The 19,888-nt window shown below is 38.5% G+C and overlaps 1 protein-coding gene across 3 annotated transcripts in view; it reads left to right on the plus strand.

Moving 5' to 3' along the window:
• ATF2 (activating transcription factor 2) overlaps positions 1–19,888 on the plus strand; it is an 86,697-nt gene that overhangs the window by 11,773 nt on the left and 55,036 nt on the right. For all 3 annotated transcript variants that reach the window (XR_008998258.1, XM_036876941.2, XM_036876942.2), the window contains exons 2-4: positions 826–926; positions 15,736–15,810; positions 17,415–17,484. Coding sequence is in view for 2 of the 3 variants with exons in the window: in XM_036876941.2 (XP_036732836.1) it covers positions 15,779–15,810; positions 17,415–17,484 (102 nt within the window). In the remaining variant the exon portion in view is untranslated. The remainder of the gene's footprint in view (positions 1–825; positions 927–15,735; positions 15,811–17,414; positions 17,485–19,888) is intronic.

Raw genomic sequence — 19,888 nt, forward strand, 5'->3', positions numbered from 1 at the left:
TGCATATTTAGAGTAATCTGTATGAACATTAGTCTTCCTGCTTGGCTATTGACAGGACTTCCTGCTTTTCTTCCCTTTGGTAGACTGCTAAGGCATCTCTACAAGGAAACCAGCTATCTCCCATTTTAAAATGAGGTAACAGAAACTACTAATTGTTGACCAGTATTCATTGTTTATCCTTATTGTGGATGCTCCAATTTTTAGCTGAGCATGTGGTGAAATAATGTATTTCCCAGCTTCCTGGCAAGTTGTAACTATGTGACTGAAGTTCTGGCCTATGAAATGTAAATAGAAGTTTCCTGTGGGGTTTCTGAAAAGTTTCCCTAAAGAGAGGCTTTTGCTCATCTCCCCATTCTCCTTCCTGCTGTCTGATCAGCAGATGTGTTGGCTAGACCTTGAAAAGTTATTTTAAACCATGAAGGGGATGCCACATGTTGAGGATAGCAAAACAAAATAGAAGGAGCCTGGGTTCTTAATGATCATAGTTCTGGACTATCTCTACCTTCCATTATGGTAAATAGCTTCATTTTTCTCTTTGTACCAAAATTCCATTGCCATACTTCCATACTTGGAACTTATACTTCCTTAGGGGGCAGTGTGCCAGGAGTTAATGGGCGGCCACAGGATTAACATCTTCCTGGAGCACTGAAGATTTTGGAGGGAACTTTAATATTATATTAAAAATAATGAAATGGAAGCAGATTCACATGCATTTTTAAATATAAACATTAAAAAATTTTATAATGGAGTTGAACCGCATGAAGCTATTTCTTTAGATCTCTCAGAGTAATGAGTTCATTCTTTTCTGCCTCTCTTTCACCATAGAGATAATTAGATGGAAACTTAAGATGCACTGTTTACTTGATTAGAGCTGAGGGATTCCTGGCTGCAGAGTGAATAAAGCTCATGGCCCACCAGCTAGAAAGGTAAGATACTTGACATTTCTAATGCAAAAGTGGTCTTTTATTTTGTGATTGTCTTACAGATATCACAGTTCAACAGGTGTTTCCGGACAGTAGTCCTCAAAATGCTAGTGTCATCCTATATTGATAGTGTTTAGTAAAAAAAAAGTTCTGAAGTTCAGCAAATTTGGAAATGTCCTTTGGATCTGTGATGCATATCAGCATGTAAAAGTACACTGAAAACTAAAGTTTTTAATTTGTTTAACACAGAGGCTCCTAAACTTACTAAGGAGCCCTCTACAGCAAACAGTTCCAAAATAAACATCCCAGTTCTCCTAGAAATTTATAGGGATAGTAACAGGAGTTAATCCATAAGGTGTTTTCTGTATTTCAAAAATATTTTGAACAAAAAGTATTAACCACTCTGAGGCTATACAAGCTAAGATACTAAGTTTATTTGCTTCTGGATTGAATGATAGCAACTAAGTTTTAGTACCATTATTATTTCATGCTGATCAGAAATGTTAATAGGAGGTTATACAGTGCTTTAAACTTGCTTTTGTTGAACGTCTACTGTGTGCCAGCTGCAGTGTGCTGATGTTAAAGATATAAAAGTATAATGGTTTCTGGTCTTAAGCCATTTATAGTTTGGGGATGTACCTTCTAAAAATAGAAGGAAAATATTGATTTAATAAATGTGGTTTGGTATACAGAATGCTAAAATATGGTGATCTAGTGATAGACTTTGTCATATATATCAAGATACATAAGCAAATTTTCCTATGCTATTGTACCTAAATTGGGAGGTTCAGCTCAAAGGAGAAAGTATTCATAAATGTTCACTTACTCTAATTTTGACCAAAAGAATTAGAAAATAAATGTACATACATATATATATTTGAAATAGTAAACATTTTAAACAGGAAATTTTCTAAGGAGAAAAGGATGGCAACACTTGGTAACTTTTTCATACACATTGGTACATACATTAAGTAATTTTGAAGTGCTTAACCAACTTAAATGTTCAAGTCTACTGATACATTTAGAAGTATTTTCCATAAAATATAAATTCCATGAGGGCAGGGACTATGTCTGTATGATCGTACCCTGGAGTCTAGCATAATTCCTGCCCTTTTGCACATGCTCAATAAATATTGACTGAATGACTAAGTAAATGAGAGATCTGAATTTCAGGGTAGGGGGATTGTGGATGGAGAGAAATCAGAGGTGAGTGGTGTAACTAAGGGATGGATGAGTGGGAGGAGCCTTCTAGGCTAACAGGGAGAACTGATTAATAAGCCTGCATAACTAGAGCTAAGAGATCAAGGAGTAGCATAAGACTGGGGTGGGAGGCAGGGGTCAGTCCATGTAAAGGTCTGGAGACAATTTTATGAACATAAGGCATTATCCTATGAGCATTTTTTTTCCATAACTGGTCCTTTCCTCTCATTTTGACTTGCTTAAGTGCAAACCATCATTCTCTTCCCTGAATTTAGTAGTAGCTGGTATTGGTTTTCTTAGGCATAGTGGTGCTCTCTCTCATTCATCCTCCAAACTCCTATTAGTGAGCTTACAAAATGCCCCTTTGATTATCTACTTCACCTATCTAAATTGTTCCATTTTTTTTTTAATAGCAGGGTTAGGCAAGCCTTTTCTTTAAAGGGCCAGATAGTAAATATTTCAAGCTTTATGGGGGCTACATAACGTCTCCACTGCCTGTTCTGCCCCCTCCCCCTAACCATATAAAAATCTGAAAAATGTTCTTAGCTCAACATTTCGACCCAAGGCCATCACTTACAACCTCAGGTCTGGGGTGTGATGGGGCCGGTGGGGATACAATCCAAACTGTTTGCCAGGGTAATAAATGCCCTTGAAGATTTGCCCTGCTGGCCTCACCTCTCTTCCCTTTAACCTTATATCGCATGCTTCAGCTATCAGAGTTCTTAGAGATCCCTCAGTGTACTCTGCTTTATTGTGTTTCTATATTCTGTCTCCTCTGCCCAAAACATTATCCCTGACTGGCTGATGCCTCTTTCTTTGAGAAGACTAAGCTGTCATTTCCTCCAGTAGCCTCCTTCCCAAACCCTCTCTCCAGGGTTGGCTAAGTATTTATATTAGTTAGGGGAAAGAAACTTAATTAAGTAAATTCAAGTTTAGAAAGAAAAGTAGCTCATACTTGGGATACAGATAGCATATACAGGTATCACAGAAACTGCTGTCTTCCTTTTGGCTGCATGGTGTCTCCTGTTTTTCTGTTCCTTCTCCATTCTGGCTTTCATTAATGTCTTACTCATATGAACATGACAGGAAATGTCCACTAGTCCTGAGTATGATTTTTGTATTTCGAGTGTCCACCTTTGTGTGGTTGATTCTTTGTTGTTGTTGTTTTTTTCACAAATTTCCTGAAGAGGTAATCTGATTGGTTTAACTTGGTGTTGGTGGCGGGGAGGGTGTGTGTGTGTGTGTGTGTGTGTGTGGAGGGGTGTCTCCCTGGTTCACCTGAGGCAGGTGGGTCAGGGTCATGGATCTATAGGATTGCCTTTTACTAGCAACCAGGCTCTCTAAGGAGGGTGGGTGCTGAGGAGAGATGACTGGCTCCAGTATAATCCTTATTCCCTTATGTTTCCTTTGTGCCTTTGCTTATCTTTATTATCATATGTAAATCATTGATGTACTAGTATTATTTTCACTTGTTTTTCTTCCTTACTAATGTGATTTTGAAGACAGGGACCATATCTCATATTCTTAATATGGTATTGGGTGTAAAATAGACAACTGTTTTCCAAATAAATTTCATAAAATTAATTATCTGTATTAGAAATGTTTAGGAATGCTATGCATTGTATGTAACATCTAGTATTATTGCTGTTTTGGAAATCTACTTCAAAATTTGAGTACATACTTTAAAGATAAGAGGTTACAACATTTATAGTTTCATAACCAACTAACTGGAAGATCAGTCAGATTCACATTTTAGAATGTAAAAGCTGGATTTACATTTATTTATATTACATTTCTGAAGTTAGTCACAAGAAATTGATTTACTCCCTCCCATTTTTTTTCTTTCTTTTTCTTTTGGTATCATTAATGTACAATTAGATGAGGAACATTGTTTACTAGACTCCCCCCATCACCAAGTCCCCCTTACATACCCCATTGCAATCACTGTCCATCAGCGTAGTAAGTAAGGTGCTATAGAATCACTACTTGTCTTCTCTGTGTTGTACAACCCTCCCCGTATTCCCCCACAACACTATACATGCTAATCATAATGCCCCCTTTCTTTTTCCCCACCCTTATCCCTCCCTTCCCACCCATCCTCCCCAGTCCCTTTCCCTTTGGTAACTGTTAGTCCATTCTTGGGTTCTGTGAGTCTTCTGCTGTTTTGTTCCTTCAGTTTTTTTCTTTGTTCCTTTACTCCACAGATGAGTGAAATCATTTGAAACTTGTCTCTCTCTGCCTGGCTAATTTCACTGAGCAAAATACCCTCTAGCTCCAACCATGTTGTTGCAAATGGTAGGATTTGTTTTCTTCTCCCTCCCATTTTTTTAAGACTCATTTACCCACACTATTTTCTATGAAGTGAATTGGTTTCCTTTTTTGTTTTTGATAAAGATGTAAGAAAAGCAAATATTTTTATCAGCTGATACATTTGAATGTTAGAATTCAAAATGGCATGGGAATATTGATATTACAGCCTAAAGGATTACCTATCTTGCTAAACAGATTTAACCCACATTTCATTTAAAAAAAAAAGGGAACTGTCTGATAGGACAAATAATTGTCTAATATCACCCCTGAAGTCTTTATTTAGATATTGAAATTATTCTATGATTATATGATTCTGTTTGCTCTTAACCTGGCCATATAGAACATAGCTTTTCTGTTGATATCTTATAACATGTAAGTTAGAAACCAGAAACAAGCAGAGAATTGTTAGAGAATCCATATATTTTGTAGTATTTTTCTCATAACTACTGCTTAAAAAACTACGATACTATTTACATAATGGTTGTATAGTGAATCATTAGAATGCATAGTATGTATATATAATTTGAACTCCTTCTGTAAGTTGCTCCTTCTTTAAAATTCTTTTTATTACCTTTTAAAGTAAGCTGCTAGCATGATGTCCATTACCCCCAAATAGTTTATTTTCTACAGTAAGACATACTTACGTAAAACCACAATACAACCACAAATATCAAGAAATTACCCCTTAATCTGCAGATAACATTTAAGTTTTGCCAGTTGTTCCAATAATGTCATTTGTAGCATATTTCAGTCTAGAATCTCATGTTGCAGTTAGTTGTCATGTCTCATTGGTCTTTTTCACTCTGAAACTGCCCCTCAGGCTTTCCTTAACTTTGATGACTGAGACACTTGAAAATTGTAGGCTAGTTATTTTGAATACTGTAGGCCAGTTTACCTCAATTGGCATTTTGGAATATTTCTTTATGATAGATTCAGGTTATATATCTCTGGCATGACTGTCAGGGAGGTGATTCTGCATCCTCATTACGTTCTGTCAGGGCACAGGATGTTGATTTTCCCTATTTCTTGAGTTGTAAACTTCGGATCACTTGAGGAAGGTGATGTTTGCCAGACTTTTGTACTGTAATTACTCTTCTGGCTTTAGTAATTAAATATATTTTATATGGAGATACTTTGAGAGGATATAATATTTTGTCTTATCAAATTTTCAGTTTATTCTATGTCAGTAGGGATTAATGAAATCCTCATTTAGTCACGATCTAATGCTGTCATTATTATTTTGATTCTCAAATTACTTCAGATTTGGCCAAATCTCAGATTGTTTCCACAAAGTGGCCGAATCTGTAAGTAAGTCCTTTCTACTTTCTTACATAAGGTATTCAAGGCCCATCCTGTACTTTCCCTGCCCTAGCCCTAGAGTCAGACAGTTCTTGAATGAGCCCATGTTCCTTTTGGTGGAGAATTGTATTTAGACATTGAGATGTGGGTGCTAAGTGGACTTATTGCTGTTGGGATATTAGTGTTTCCAGGCCCTCTAGGTAGACATAGCTATCTACGTAGACAAAGTATCTTTATGTCTATATTGAAAGTCATGAGTACACACCAGTATCTCCGAATCTCTTTGAATACCAACGTTCATTCTATATAATTACCTTCACTTACAGTGTGAATTTACCTTCACCTACTACATCCTTGACATATTTACTTACTCTGTCAATCCCTCTGTGTGTATATAATGAATCATCTGTTACCACCAGTCCTGCTCCTGCTCATCAAATAGATGTCCTTCTGCTTGGGTCCTGATGTCCTGTGCCATCTCTATCCCTTGCCTCATGTGGTTGCCTCCTCACCCTACTAGGGCATTAACATACCACATCCAACTACCTCCCCTTCCACACATAGACTTTCCTAACCCAACTCAGACACTCATCCAGCCCATCCCCTTTCCACCATGGGTACCTTTCTCTCTCTGCCACACTGCACTGCTCTGTCCCTCAATAGCCTGTCTAAGCTGCTTCCTATGAGGACACCCTCATACTGCTTTTTTTCTGGAGTCTTGGCTTTAATATTTAGCTGTAAGAACTGGTTTGCCAATTAATTTCACCCATTTTCTTCTAACCGTCTTAAAGTGTTGTTTACTGTTCTCTTTCTTATTGGTGTTTCATGTTATGTGTGATTTAATTTGATAATGAGCTTGTCAAATAACCCTTGGAGTTACAAAGGGATTTTTCTATATTATTTGTTTAAAAGGTTGTTTACATAAAATTTCTGTATAGTTGGTAAGCATAGAATAGCAAGACATGGTAGTTGATATGCATAGTGTAGCAAGTCATAGCAGCTGGTAGGCAGTTTGCAGGATAAATGTTCTATTCTTCTCCCATTTTATACCTTGAGTAGGTCATTTCATCCTTTGGGACCTCATTTGTAGGTAAAATAGCTAGGACTAGACCAGGAACACAATGAGGTGCATAGTCAGAAATCTGTGTCATAAAGAGAGAGCCTGTATTCAAGAGAGAGAATTTTGGACTAACGTTTTAGTTTTTTAAGACTGGTTAAAGGAAACATTTCACAGGTAACCACAGATGACCATTATGTATATGAAAAAGTTCAACCTCATTAGTGTGTCAAGATATGCAGCTTTAAAATTAGGGTTTGCTTATTTTTTTTCACTAATCTGACAAAAATTTTAAAAGATAATGTACCCTGTTGGTGTGGGTATTGATAAATGAGGTCTTCTGTACAATACTGGTAAAATAGAAATCGATACAGTATATTGGAGGGCAGTTTAGCAATATAAATTAAAGCCCTTAAAAATTCTTCCTCACTCTGACAAAGCAATTTCACTTCTAGAAATTCATTCTGTGGAAATTATTACAGGTATTGCACAAAGATTTGTCATCAAGGATATTCACTGATGATAAAAATCCATTAATAGTTATAAATATGTTATATCCATATGGTAGAATACTATAGGGTCATTAGAAATAACATCTAATATTTAATGATATTACTCTTTAATGATGTGGCAGAATTTATATAATTGCATTTTAAAGAAAGTTGTAATACTGTCTTTACAACTTTTTAAAAAGTTATGTTATCTCCATACATTGGTAAGACTGGAATATGGAGTATTAAACAGTCATTATCTCTGAATGGTGGTATTTGGGGTAATTTTTATTTTTTTTTCTTCACTCTTTTATATTTTTCTGGGAGCAAATTTAAAGTTCTTTACAACTCTTAGTTCAGAAGGTATAATTTATTTATTTCATATTCTAGGAAATAACAATGACCTCCTTCTGAACCCCAGTTAAAACTTGAACTTTAAGGGCTTTTTAGAATTATATAAGATTGATCATTTATGTGGGATATCTAATAGTGGAAATTGCTTTGGTTGTGTTGTAACAAACAAAATACAGTATACCAAAATTCAGAGTATACCTTTAAGAAAATTTGAGATTCTAAAAAAAAAATGCCTTGTAGCAATGAAATAGAGAAAATATGATGAGCATATACATATTTATATGTGGAATTGTTTTTGGAAAACTGGAAAGAGGAGTTGTTCTGAGCTGGATGCTTGTTTAGCTGATATAAGTTTCCTCACTAGTCTAGAAGTTTCTTGAGGGCAGGTATCTATCTTAATTCACCATTACATCCCTAGCATCTAGCATAGTGCCAAGCATAAAGTGGGCACTCGAATGAAGAAGAAAGGGTGAGACGTTGATGACAGCAGATCATGAGGGCATGGAAAATAAAGGACTATTGAGAGAGAGAGATGAGAGAAACCAAAGAAGCTGGCTTCTTTTAAATTTTGCCTAGAACCTTCCTTGTATTCTTCATGAGAGTGATTTACCTACCAGTATAGGTTGTTGATGCTTTCCAGAGTGGTGTGGTATGTTAACAAATTATATCTGCAGGCTTTGATTTCTCCAACACTGTTGAACAAAGCCTCTCTTCCAGACTTCCCTGTAAAAACAGGTGTTCCCTTCCTTGCTGTAAGAGAGAGATAAACCTGGATTTAGAGACTTGAGATTCAGTTAGATTAACAAAGAGATAGCATTTAAGCATCTCAGAGGAATTATCATTTATGTCTCAAGATGCTTGAACTGTTAAATTTACAGGTACCTCAGCTACGTATTAGAAAATACTAATAGGACTGGGAATTTTCATTGGTTGACTAGAAAATAGGCTGATGTGTAGATAAAGAACTTCTTTTGTAGAAGACCGGAACAGTTGAAGTGGGGGAATGGAAAATAGGAGAGAGAAGGGTGCTGCGCTTTTTTTTCTACACATAGTACACAGCAAAAATACAACTCCTTTTGGATTCCTGGACCCAATTCGAGAGAGAGAGAGAGTGAGAGTGTGTGTGTGTGTCTTCCCACACACACACCACCAAGCAGTTCTTGAATACTGAAAGGGTATCTCGCCATGACCTTCCTTACCCCAGGATGACTGTGGAGACACGGGCGCACACAAGAGATTTTATTATCTGAAGGAGAAAATGGCTGCCCCCAGAGAGAGGGAGCAGCAGCTTGTGGGTGAGGAAGCGTGTTTTTTCAGGAGTAGGGGTAGGGTGTGTTCTGCATTGGTGATTGAATCTTAAGGGGTGGGCGACCATCTGGTCAGTGGTGATTGGATCTTAAGGGGTGGGGGTCTTAGCGCACCAGAATTTGCCTTCATTCCCATCTTCTTCTTTTCTTAGTTGGGCTTCTGGGGAACTGGGTGTAGAATCTCATTCTATAGCTTCTTCCTGCTGGAAGGGAACGCAGATTCTGGGGTTAGCGAGGTCAGTGCTGTAGAGTTGGAGAAGGGCAGGCATCTTGAGATGATTCATGATGTCATCTAGCTGGTTTCGTTACTCTTCATGAGAAGGTCTTGATAGCCCTGGAGGAGTAACTGGTTAACAGTATGGTTAGAAATGTTCAAAATTTGATTTTGAATGAATTTTTGGAATAGGTTACTGAAGCAGGGAAGGAAAAGGAGAATAAAAATAATAATAAAGGTAATAGGGGCTAGGAGGGGCAGGAGCCAACTGAAGGGGTAAGGGAATGGGTTGTTAGGGGAGTTTTCTAGGAGTTTGGAGACTTGTTCACGGAGGTGTTTTGCGCCATCCCGGATGAGACTGGATTTGTTGGTGTAGAAGCAGCATTGTTCTTGGAGTAGGATGCATATGCCGCCTTATGTAGCTATAAGGAGTTCCTGTTTAGGTTCTAGAGTAGATTACTGGAGGATTTGTAGTCTGTGGAGTTGAAGGTATAAGTGGTCCCATTGGGATGGAGGAGAATCGTGAAGAATGCATTTTTGAGGTCAAGGATGGACAAGTAGAAGAGGTGGGGATAAAAAAGTATAGGGCTTAGGGACTACTGGATGGATTGGAATAACAACTACACTGATAATTCTTAAATCTTGAACTAGCCTATAAGAGCCATTAGGTTTTTTGATAACCATTATCAGGGTGTTTTAAGGGGAATTGGCTGGTCGTAGTAGCCATTTGTATAAAAGTTCCTGGATAATTGGCTGCAGGCCCACTAAACTCTTGAGGGGCAGCGGGTACTGAGGTTGAGAGGGAAAAGAGGCAGGGTCTTTAAGTCTGATAATTACTGGGGGGCAGGTGGCGATAGAGGGGGTGAGCTTATCCCAGACTACAGGGTTGACCACATGGTGTGACAGAGGGAAAGGAGAGGGAAGTGGGTTTGCAGCAGGTTGGAGGGCGAGTAAAAGTGTGATTGAAGGCGAGTCAGGGTTGAGGCGCAGTCCGGGAGTGAAAGTAATGGAAGCTCCAACCTTGTGTAATAGGTCTCTTCCCATAAGGGGGATGGGACACTGGGGAATCACCAAAAAGGAGTGAGAGAGGTCAATGCCTCTAAAGATGCAGTGAAGCATGGGAGTTTGTAAAGGTTGATGAGGTGTGCCCTCTACCCTGACTAAAGAGGACTGTGAGAGGGAGGTAGGTCCCCAAAACTCCTTCAGGACTGAGTAGGTGGCCCCAGTGTCCAAAAGGAAAGAGATGGGCCTACCCACTACCACAGTGGTTACCCTGGGCTCCTGTACACTGATGGTAGTGGTCAGGTGGAGGAGTCCCGGGCCCCCTCAGTCATCAGTTGCCAGACCCAGAGGTCTATGTGTGGAGTGTTAGAGCTAGATGGCCTGGCACCTCTCAGTGTGCGAGGACAATCAACAGCCCAGTGTCCCTCCTGATGGCACTTAGGGCATGGACCGGGGGGCCTCTGGGGATTTGGGCAGGCTCTGGCCCAATGACCCGTTTGACCACATTTGAAGCATGGACCAGGAGGCCCTGCTGGCTGCTTCTTAGGAAGTGAGGAGACCCAAGCACCAGTGGTTAGTGTAGGTTGAAAGGCCTTAGCAGGCCTTTTCATCTCTTCCATTATATACTTTGACTTCCCTCATCTGTAATAATGGGGGACCAGTTCTGACTTCTTCCCCAGCCATTTGGGGAAAAAAGTTCTAGGGTGAGTTGGGCAGTTTCTACGAATGCTGACCTCATCCCCCACCACAGCAGCCATGACCTGAAACCTCAGTGTGAATTGGGGGGATTTTTTTAATGGATTCCCTCCTAGTACCCACCAGCCCTAGCCATTTTTTTCTGCCAATTTGATTGTAAAAAAAAGATAAAAGCAGGGAAAAGTAAAGACCTGGAACCCCTTAAAAAAAAAAAGATTTTGTTGATGGGCCTTTTCATCTCTTCCATTATATACTTTGAAGGCCACTGCCAGGACTTCTGCCTGAGGAGTTAAGGGTCCCTTCTTTAGACATTTAAGTTTAGCCTTAATGTCAGGGAAACTCTGGGTGAAGAAGTAGGTCATTAATAATTGTCTCCCACCTGCGGTCTCAGTCTAGGTTTGTATATTGTAAAAGAGCTTTGGTGAGGTGGTCTAGGAACATAGACGGATTCTCAGTTTTATCCTGAATAACCTCTTGGAGTTTTTCATAGTTAATGGCCTTAGTGGCTGACTTCCTGAGGCCTATCACGAGGCAGGTGATGAATTAATCTCCACTGGTGACTCCCCCTGCCGTATCATAGTCCCACTTAGGGTCTCGGTCAGGAACCGCCTCAGCACCAATTGGATGAGCTGGAGTAGTTTGGTGAACCTCATCGGCATGAGTTCTAGCCTGTTCCCAGACTTGCCTACGCTCCTCGGGCAAAAGTGTGTTGGATAGGATCATGTGAATATCATGAAAGGTAAGATCATATGACTGAGTTAGGTTCTGGAACTCTTCTATGTAAGTAGCTGGGTTGGAGGTGAAAGAGCCTAATCTTTTCTCAATTTGAGATAGGTCAGAGAGAGAGAAAGGAACATGGACCCAGATAACACCCTCTGTACCGGCTCCTTCCCGTGGTGGGGCTAGGATCTGGGTTCAAGAGCGAGTGACTGGAGGGCTTGCCACGGGACTGGGTGAGGGAAGGGGAACTGGTTGTGGAGGAGGAGGAGGTGCTGTGGCTCCTGTAACGGCACTAGGGAAGCTGGGAGGGTTGGGATTTTGATCTTGCAGAGAAGGAGGTTGGGGTGGGAGAGGAACTGGTGGTTGAGGGGGAGCTGTAGGGGTAGGGAAGAGGTTCATCAGCAGGGTCAAAGTCAGAGGATGTGGTGGGAATTGGTGGGTGGTGGGATGAAGTTTGTTAGAGCGAGGAGAAGATGTTTAGGATTGCAAGGGAGACAGAGCAGGCTCGGTTTGGAGGTAGGAGAAAGCCTGGATATATGGGATCTCTTTCTATTTGCCCGTACGCTCACAGAAGTTGTATAAGTTGTGGAGAATTTTAGGATCTGAGGAGCCATTGGGAGGCCATTTAGACTGATTGTCCAAGGAATATTGTGGCCAGATCTCATTACAGTAGCGAGTAAGCTCAAAAGGTTTGAGGTCTTGAGTGAGCACCCTAGTGGTGAATCTGCAGGAATGGAGGGGCCAGATCCCATGGTGAGAATGAGACCGTTCACAAGTCGCTGAGGCGTCCCTGAGCAATTGAGAAGGTTGCAGAGAAGACCAGACACAGGGGGTCGTCACCACCTCTAACCAAGAAGTCGAGGCGAAAACGCCAAGGAGGTTTGATACCTGGTACCAGGATTTTGTTAGATGAGAAGGATATCAAACCCTAAGGGGTAGAGATTCTCACTGTGGGAAAAGGTGGAAGGCGAGGAAAGGTCGACTGTGGGGATCAACAGTGACTCTGAAAGTCATGATTGGGGGTTCCCCTGTCCCGGAGGATCCCTTGGGGGTGCCAGACACTCAGCGGTCACTTCCCAGGTTCCAAAGGGACATTTAAGACCACCATGAAGGGGAGACTTACCAAATTGAAGGCCAGTGTTAGGCGAGAAGACAAGTGACCGGGGAAGTGGATGGTGAGCCCTTGGAGGAGGATCGGGCAGTGAGGGTTTCCAGAGCAGCTCAGGTTCCCAGAGGAAGAGCAAAGTCAATGGGAGGGCCTCATCCGAAGTCACGGCACCAATGAAAGGGTATCTTGCTGTGACCCTCCTTACCCCAGAACGACTCAGGAGACACAGGCCCACGCAAGAGATTTTATTAACTGAAAGAGAAAATGGCTTCCCCCAGAGAGAGGGAGCAGCAGGTCATGGGTGAGGAAGCGCGTTTTTAAGGAGTAGGGGTAGGGTGTGTTCTGCGTTGATGGTTGGATCTTAAGGGGTGGGCGACCATCTGGTCATTGGTGATTGGATCTTAAGGGGTGGGGGGGTCTTAGCGCACCAGAATTTGCCTTCAAATACCAGACAGGGTGTCCCGAGAACTCAGCTCAATTCTGACGCTGTCTGCCCAGAGACGACACCACCAGATTCTCCAAGTTAAGGGCTCAGTCCTGCAAGGCTGCGCTCCACCCCCAACTCCAGACACTGGTTGCAAATCCAAGGCAATTACCTGTGCTACCTGTGCTTCTGACCTACCCACTACAGATGAGAGATTTGAACAGTCTCCCCTTTAAATTTGATTAATTTTCTAGAGTGGCTCACAGAGCTCGGGAAAATACAGGAAAACACTTAGTTTACCAGTTTAATAAAAGTATACTGTAAAGGAGACAAGTAAACAGCCATATGCAGAGATGCATAGGGAAAGGACCCAAATAAAGGAGCAGGAACATCTGTGCTTTTGGAGCTTGGGCCCTGACTGAATGGCCCGCAGATGTGTTGTGGTTGCCCAAGCATGGAAGCACTCTCATACTAAGAAGCAGGGTCTGAGAGAGAGAGAGAGCGATACGCTCTTCTGTGGTTTTTGTGAGGGATTCGTTGCCATTGGCTGATTCAATCTCCAGCCCCTGCACTCAGGTGGGTTCCAAAGGTCTCTCATTAACATGACAAGACACCATTTTACCTTTAAGGCTCTACAGTGTTTTCAGAACTGTGGATGAAGGCTTAATATATCTGGGAAAACATACTTAGTCATCTGAATGACCAAATATGTATTTCTTATAACTCAGTATATCGCAGGTACGAAGGGTAAACTCCCTCAGAAAGCATTTCTAGGACTATTGGATTGGTCCCTGCACTATATATTCTCATAGTACTTTAACACTTATTCTTACCCAAGGAACTGAAATTGTATTTCTGTATTCCTTTCTTCTGCTGAACTGGAAGTTTTTTAAGTGTAAGGACTTTTTAAAAAATCTTTGTTTCTTGGCAGGTATTTGGTGTTTAAGTGTTTCTTGAACTTAACTAGATGAGTTTAAATACAGCTTTGATTTTTCAAAGCATTATGAACTGTATTTTACTAGTTTTAAAAGATTTTTTTGAGTTAGATTAAGTAAACTAAACTTATCCGACTTGTTCATATCATATAGCTTGTGGGTAAAATTGTAGCATGTCCAGAATATCTCTCCTGGCTTTAGTACATCTGCATATCAATGAGCTTTCAGAGGTGGAGAGAAGTGTGGCTGCTTTAGTGCATTTGCATCATTCCTCAGGGGTGGAGAGAGATTCATCTCCATATCAGTGGGTAATTACCTGGGCAACTGAGGGTTTATCTGTACCTGAGAGATGAGGGAAAAGGCCAGTTTTGCTTCTGCTGGAGCAGGAAAGAAGGATGGCCCCAGACTGCAGTTTGTGAGCAATAAATGGATTTTAAACTTTTATTTCTCCTTTTGACTGATTTTGGTTTTTAGAGGTATTTTGCCCCAGGATTTCCTCTCCCCAGACTGACATAGCTACTTATTCATTCCTTAATATTTAGTAAGTAAATGCTGCTATGAGCCAAGAACTCTTCTAGGTAATTAACACAAACGTAAGTTCCTTGCCCTCATTGAGCTCACATTCTTCTGGTAATAATAGGAGCATAACTTTTTATACATTTCCTTTGGATTATTCTAGTGTTCTTTTCCCTCTTAAAGATAGCATGGTAAAGTTGGATATGAATGAAGAAATAGAACTCTTAACAGATACAAGATTTTCCTGGGGCCAGGGAAAAAAACTTTCTGCTTCTGCTCTCCTATACCAAATCATCTTGACTCCAGGACTCAGAACTATGCCTATTTACACATTTCCCCCACAGGAATTATCCAGTTTTTTTCTGAGAAAGAAGACATTCTTGGCACCACCTTTAAAAAGCAAAATTATGAAAAATAAAACTTTTCTGTATACCAGTGGCTTACATGGACAAGCATTTGGTTACTCTGTTAACCACTAGATGGGGTTTCAGTGAATGTAAGATGAAGTTTTAGCAGAGTTTTAAAAATGGGCTGCTGATCCTGGAGAGTTTTATATATATGTTGTACTTGTCCTTAAGCTAATATCACATTAAGTAAGTTGTAAAGTTATGGAAAAGTGTGCTGCTTATATAGATCAACTACCTAATAGGACAGATAGATTTTTATGAATTAGGCTGAGAACCTCACTACCACTGACTGCTTTTTTAAACATTAAGTTTTTTAAATAAACTACAGTTATTGTGAGCATTTAATAATGTTGTTCATCTGAAACCAATATTGTATGTAAACTATATTTCAATGAAAAAGTCATTATTAAAAAAAAGCTTTCTGAATAGATATTTTGAAATACTAGATCTCATCTTTCTCATCAGACTTCAAAAGTCAGGATTTTCTCTCTTTTAATGACTGCCCTTCAACCACAGCCCCAGGGGCTGAATTAAATGTTTCTTGTCCTTAACGCTCTTTGTTGTGGAATTGGATATATAAATGCCTATGTTTGAGGCATTTGTATGGGTGTTCATATTTCAGGAGCAGTTTTCTGTTACAAAGATTGTTAATAGGGACTGGTTTTTGGATAACAGTGGTGTTATGTAGTATAACTATTTGTTCTTGTTTTCTGCTCTTCCAAGAGATGTTTTAAAAGTATTCTTACCCATGTGAAACAACTTTGTTTTTCAGTATCCTTGCCATGGGAAAGAGGACGTGATAAGTTGTTCGACTTATGAAATTCAAGTTACATGGGAATTCTGCCAGGTATATATGCAATATTTGGTATATTTGCCATTTTACATACTTCAGATTATAAAAATTTTCACAACTTGTTTCTAGGTATTTTTTCTATATGTAAGAAAACATTTATATTGTATGTAGTTTAGCTGACACTTCTGTTGTGTTTTTAAATGAGTAAATAGGAGTATCAAAATATACTTAACCAAGACAAACATATTTTAGGGTTTTGATTTCTCCTAAAATGAGTTCCAAGTAATAATAGTGTCATGAGATGTTCTGTGAAAGTGGGTTCAGATGGCAAACGGATATGGCAAAAATGCTATATTATAGGTGCTCATTTCACCTGAAGCTATTAAGGCTCTGAAAAGTCCTACAAAAAAAAGTATTTCAGCATTTCCCAAATTTATTTAGTCACATACCTCTTTTCTATAATACCTTTTGTCATCCCTTTTTAAAATGCTTTGGGAAACATTGCTCTGAAGCGGTAACAAGCTAATGTTGAAAAAGGAACAATGTTACAAATGTCTTTTAGTTGAGTCAAATACAGTTACATATAATTTCTAGAAAGATAGCCAAAACAAATTTAAATCCTACAAATTGGTGGAAGGAATGATTGAGAACTTCCCAAGTCTAAATCAAAAAGTAAGAAAATAATTTTGACTCAAAAATTTCTTTTTGTATTGGTTTTATTCAAATCAGGATCCTAAAATGTCTCCATATTGCATTTGGTTAGTATGTTTATTAAGCCTCTCTTAACCCCCACCTCCTCTCTTCTTTTGTTCCCCAAGACATCTATTTGTTGAAGAGACCAGATCTTCTCACATAGTGACTCTGTAACATCTTACTACACTGATAGACAGTGACTGCAGTGGGTAGGATGAGGACCTGATGATACGGGTGAATGTTGAAACCACAGTGTGTTCATGTGAAACCTTCGTAAGATTGTATCTCAATGATACTTTAATTTTTTTTTAAATGCCAGTTAAAAAAAAAAGAAAAAAGACCAGGTGTTCTGTCCTATAGAATTTAGCCAGTTGCATCCTAGTGGTGGTGTTTGACATCTCTTGTTTCCTGTAGTTGGCTTCCAGATACAATGAGATTCAGGTTTGACTTTTTTTCACCAAGAACACTTCATGTGCTTTCTGTTGCAGCATATTGGGAGGCACTGTATATCCACTTCTCCTACTTTTAGTGATGTTAAGACTGACTTTGAATTCAGGTGCTGTCAGCCTGATCCAGCCATTTACAAAGTTCCCATTATCTTTTCTTCTAACGGTTTTATCAGACATTGATGATAACTGACTAGAACCATTTCATTGGGAATTAAAGTGGTGATTTTCTAATTATTTCATTCTTTTGTCATGTATACTGTTGAACAGGAAATATTTAGCTTGATAGACCAGGGTTCCTAACTTTTTCTTCTACAGGGTAAAGTCTGCATGTTGTATGTACTTGTCTACTCATAGTGAAAGAAGGAAGATAAGGTTAAAATTTTCATAAAAGTGCTTTATTTCACATTTGAAAAGACAATAAGCTTAGTGAAGATCAAATAATATTATATTTTAAATTATTCTTTATTTAAAAAGCTGTACTGTAAAACATTTAGCCATCCCTTAATGTTTATTTAGGCAATACAAGGACCTGTGGAATATGAGTGATGACAAACCATTTCTATGCACTGCCCCTGGATGTGGCCAGGTAATACACACATTACTTAAAAAATCATTTTGTGTATTCACATTTATCAAAACACTCTGACAGTTTATATTATCATTAAAAGGATTCTCTTACAATGTTTTGTACAGTTTTTTATTTAGAATGAAAACCCAGAAAATTTTAGGGAAGAAATTCTTCTTCCTCAATAGCATATTTGAGTTTTAAAAAACACAATCCAAGAAGAGGGGGAAGCTAAGTTTAGTACTGGAAAGGTGGAAAACCTGGGCAAAACCCAGAATTTAAAAGTATCTTCATTTGACCATTCTTGGTTGAAAATCATTGTAAATTGCCTAATTGAAAATCATATATACATTGTTTTGTATGAAATTATTTTACTTGCTGGACTCTTACAATTAATATTTACCTATCAGATATCATTAATATATTAATGTTCTTAAGTCTGACATCTTTAATACAGAGCATGTGTGGAAGCATTTTCCAAAAAATGATATTTCAGCATTGTTTCAGGAAATAGTATTTCAGTGTTTTTTACTTAATAGGCTATTAAATGATTAATCTATTGCTATTATAATTCTAATTTTAAAGTAATTGTAGACACTAAGGAATGAAAATAAATTTTATGTACAGTGAAATTAGAGTACTTAAATATACAAATTATAAGTCACAGATAAGCACTAAAGTGTTCCATTTTCTTTAGTTGGTATTTTAAATTGAAGTATAATTGATATACAGTAAACTGCACACACTTATTTTAATATTTTAACATGTATCTACCCATAAAACCATCACCACAATTAAGATAGTGAACATACTCATCACCACAAAAGTTTCCTCATGCCCATTTGTAATCCCTCCCGCTGCTGCCAACCATTCTGCATTGTCCTTATAGTTTGCATTTTCTCAAATTTTATATAAGTGGAATCACACAGTATGTATTTTTGTTTGGCTTCTTTCATTCCATGTAATTAATTTGATTTCTCTATGTTATGTGATCAATAGCAATTCCTTTCCATTGAGGAGTAGGATTTCATTATTCTACAATTATGGATATTTGGCTTATTTCCAGTTTGTAGTTACTACAAATAAAGCTGGTGTGAATATTATGTACATGTCTTTGTGTGGATTCATGCTCCTTTTCTCTTGTGTAAATGCCTAAGAGTGTACTGCTAGGGTCATATGATATATACAGTTAACCCTTGAACAGTACAGGCATTAGGGGCTCTGATGCCCCCATGCAGTTTTAAATACACATATAACTTTTGACTCCCTAAAAACTTAACTACTAATAGTTTACTGTTGACTGGGAAGCCTTACAGATAACATGAAAAGTCAACTAAAACATACTTTGTATGTTACATTTATTATATACTATATTCTTACAATAAAGTAAGCTAGAGAAAAGAAAATGTTTTTTTCAAGTTGGCACGAATATCCAAAAAATTTTCCAATGTATTTATTGGACAAGATTCACATATAAGAGAACCTGTGCATTTCAAGCCCATGTTGTTCAAGGGTCAGCTGTATATATACTTTGTTAAAATTGCCAAACTGTTTTCCAAAATGGATTTACCACTTTCATTCCCACCAGCAGTGTTTAAGAGGTCTTACTGTCCTGTATTCTCATCAACATTTGCTGTTGTTGGTCTTTTAATTATAGCCATTTTCATTTTGTGCATTTTGATATATTATGTGGTCTTAATTTGCACTTTTACTAATGAAAAGTGGAGCACTTTTCATGTGCTTTATTGGCCATTTGTGTACCTTATTTTTTTGTGAAATGTCTTCTGAAATCTTTTTCGTTTTTAGAAATTGGTTGCCTTTCTTAATTTTTTTTAACTGTATGAGTTCTTTACATATCCCAAATACTAATCCATTATCAAATAGTTTCCCCAGGTCCATGGTTTGCATCTTAGTTTTCTTAATAACTTTTGATGAACAGATGTTTCTAATTTTAATGAAATCAATTTATTGGTTTCTCTTTTATGATTTTTGTTTTCTGTGACTTGTCTAAGAAACTTTTGCCTACCTTCAAGTCACAAAGACACTCTCCTTTGTTTTCTTCTGAAAGCTTGGTTTTTCATTTAGGTCTCTGTTTGATCATGAATTAATTTTTGTATATGGTATGAGGTAGAGTTGAAGCTCACTTTTTTCCATTTGGTTTTTCAGATATTCCAGCATTTGTTGAAAAGATCTTCCTTCTCCATTAAATTGCTTCAGGGCTTTTATTGAAAAATCAAATGATTGTATAAATCGGAGCATTTCTATTCTGTTCCCTTTATCAATTTGTCAGCTTTTATGCTAGTACCACCCTGTCTTGATTACTCTAACTTTACAGTAAGCCTTCCAGTCAGGTAGGGTTAGTTCTCCCAGTTTAGTTCTCCTTCTTCAGATTGTTTTGAAGTCATTCCAATGAGGGTGTAGTAGT

Source organism: Manis pentadactyla, chromosome 6 (assembly GCF_030020395.1).
Source record: "Manis pentadactyla isolate mManPen7 chromosome 6, mManPen7.hap1, whole genome shotgun sequence".
NCBI lineage: Eukaryota > Metazoa > Chordata > Mammalia > Pholidota > Manidae > Manis > Manis pentadactyla.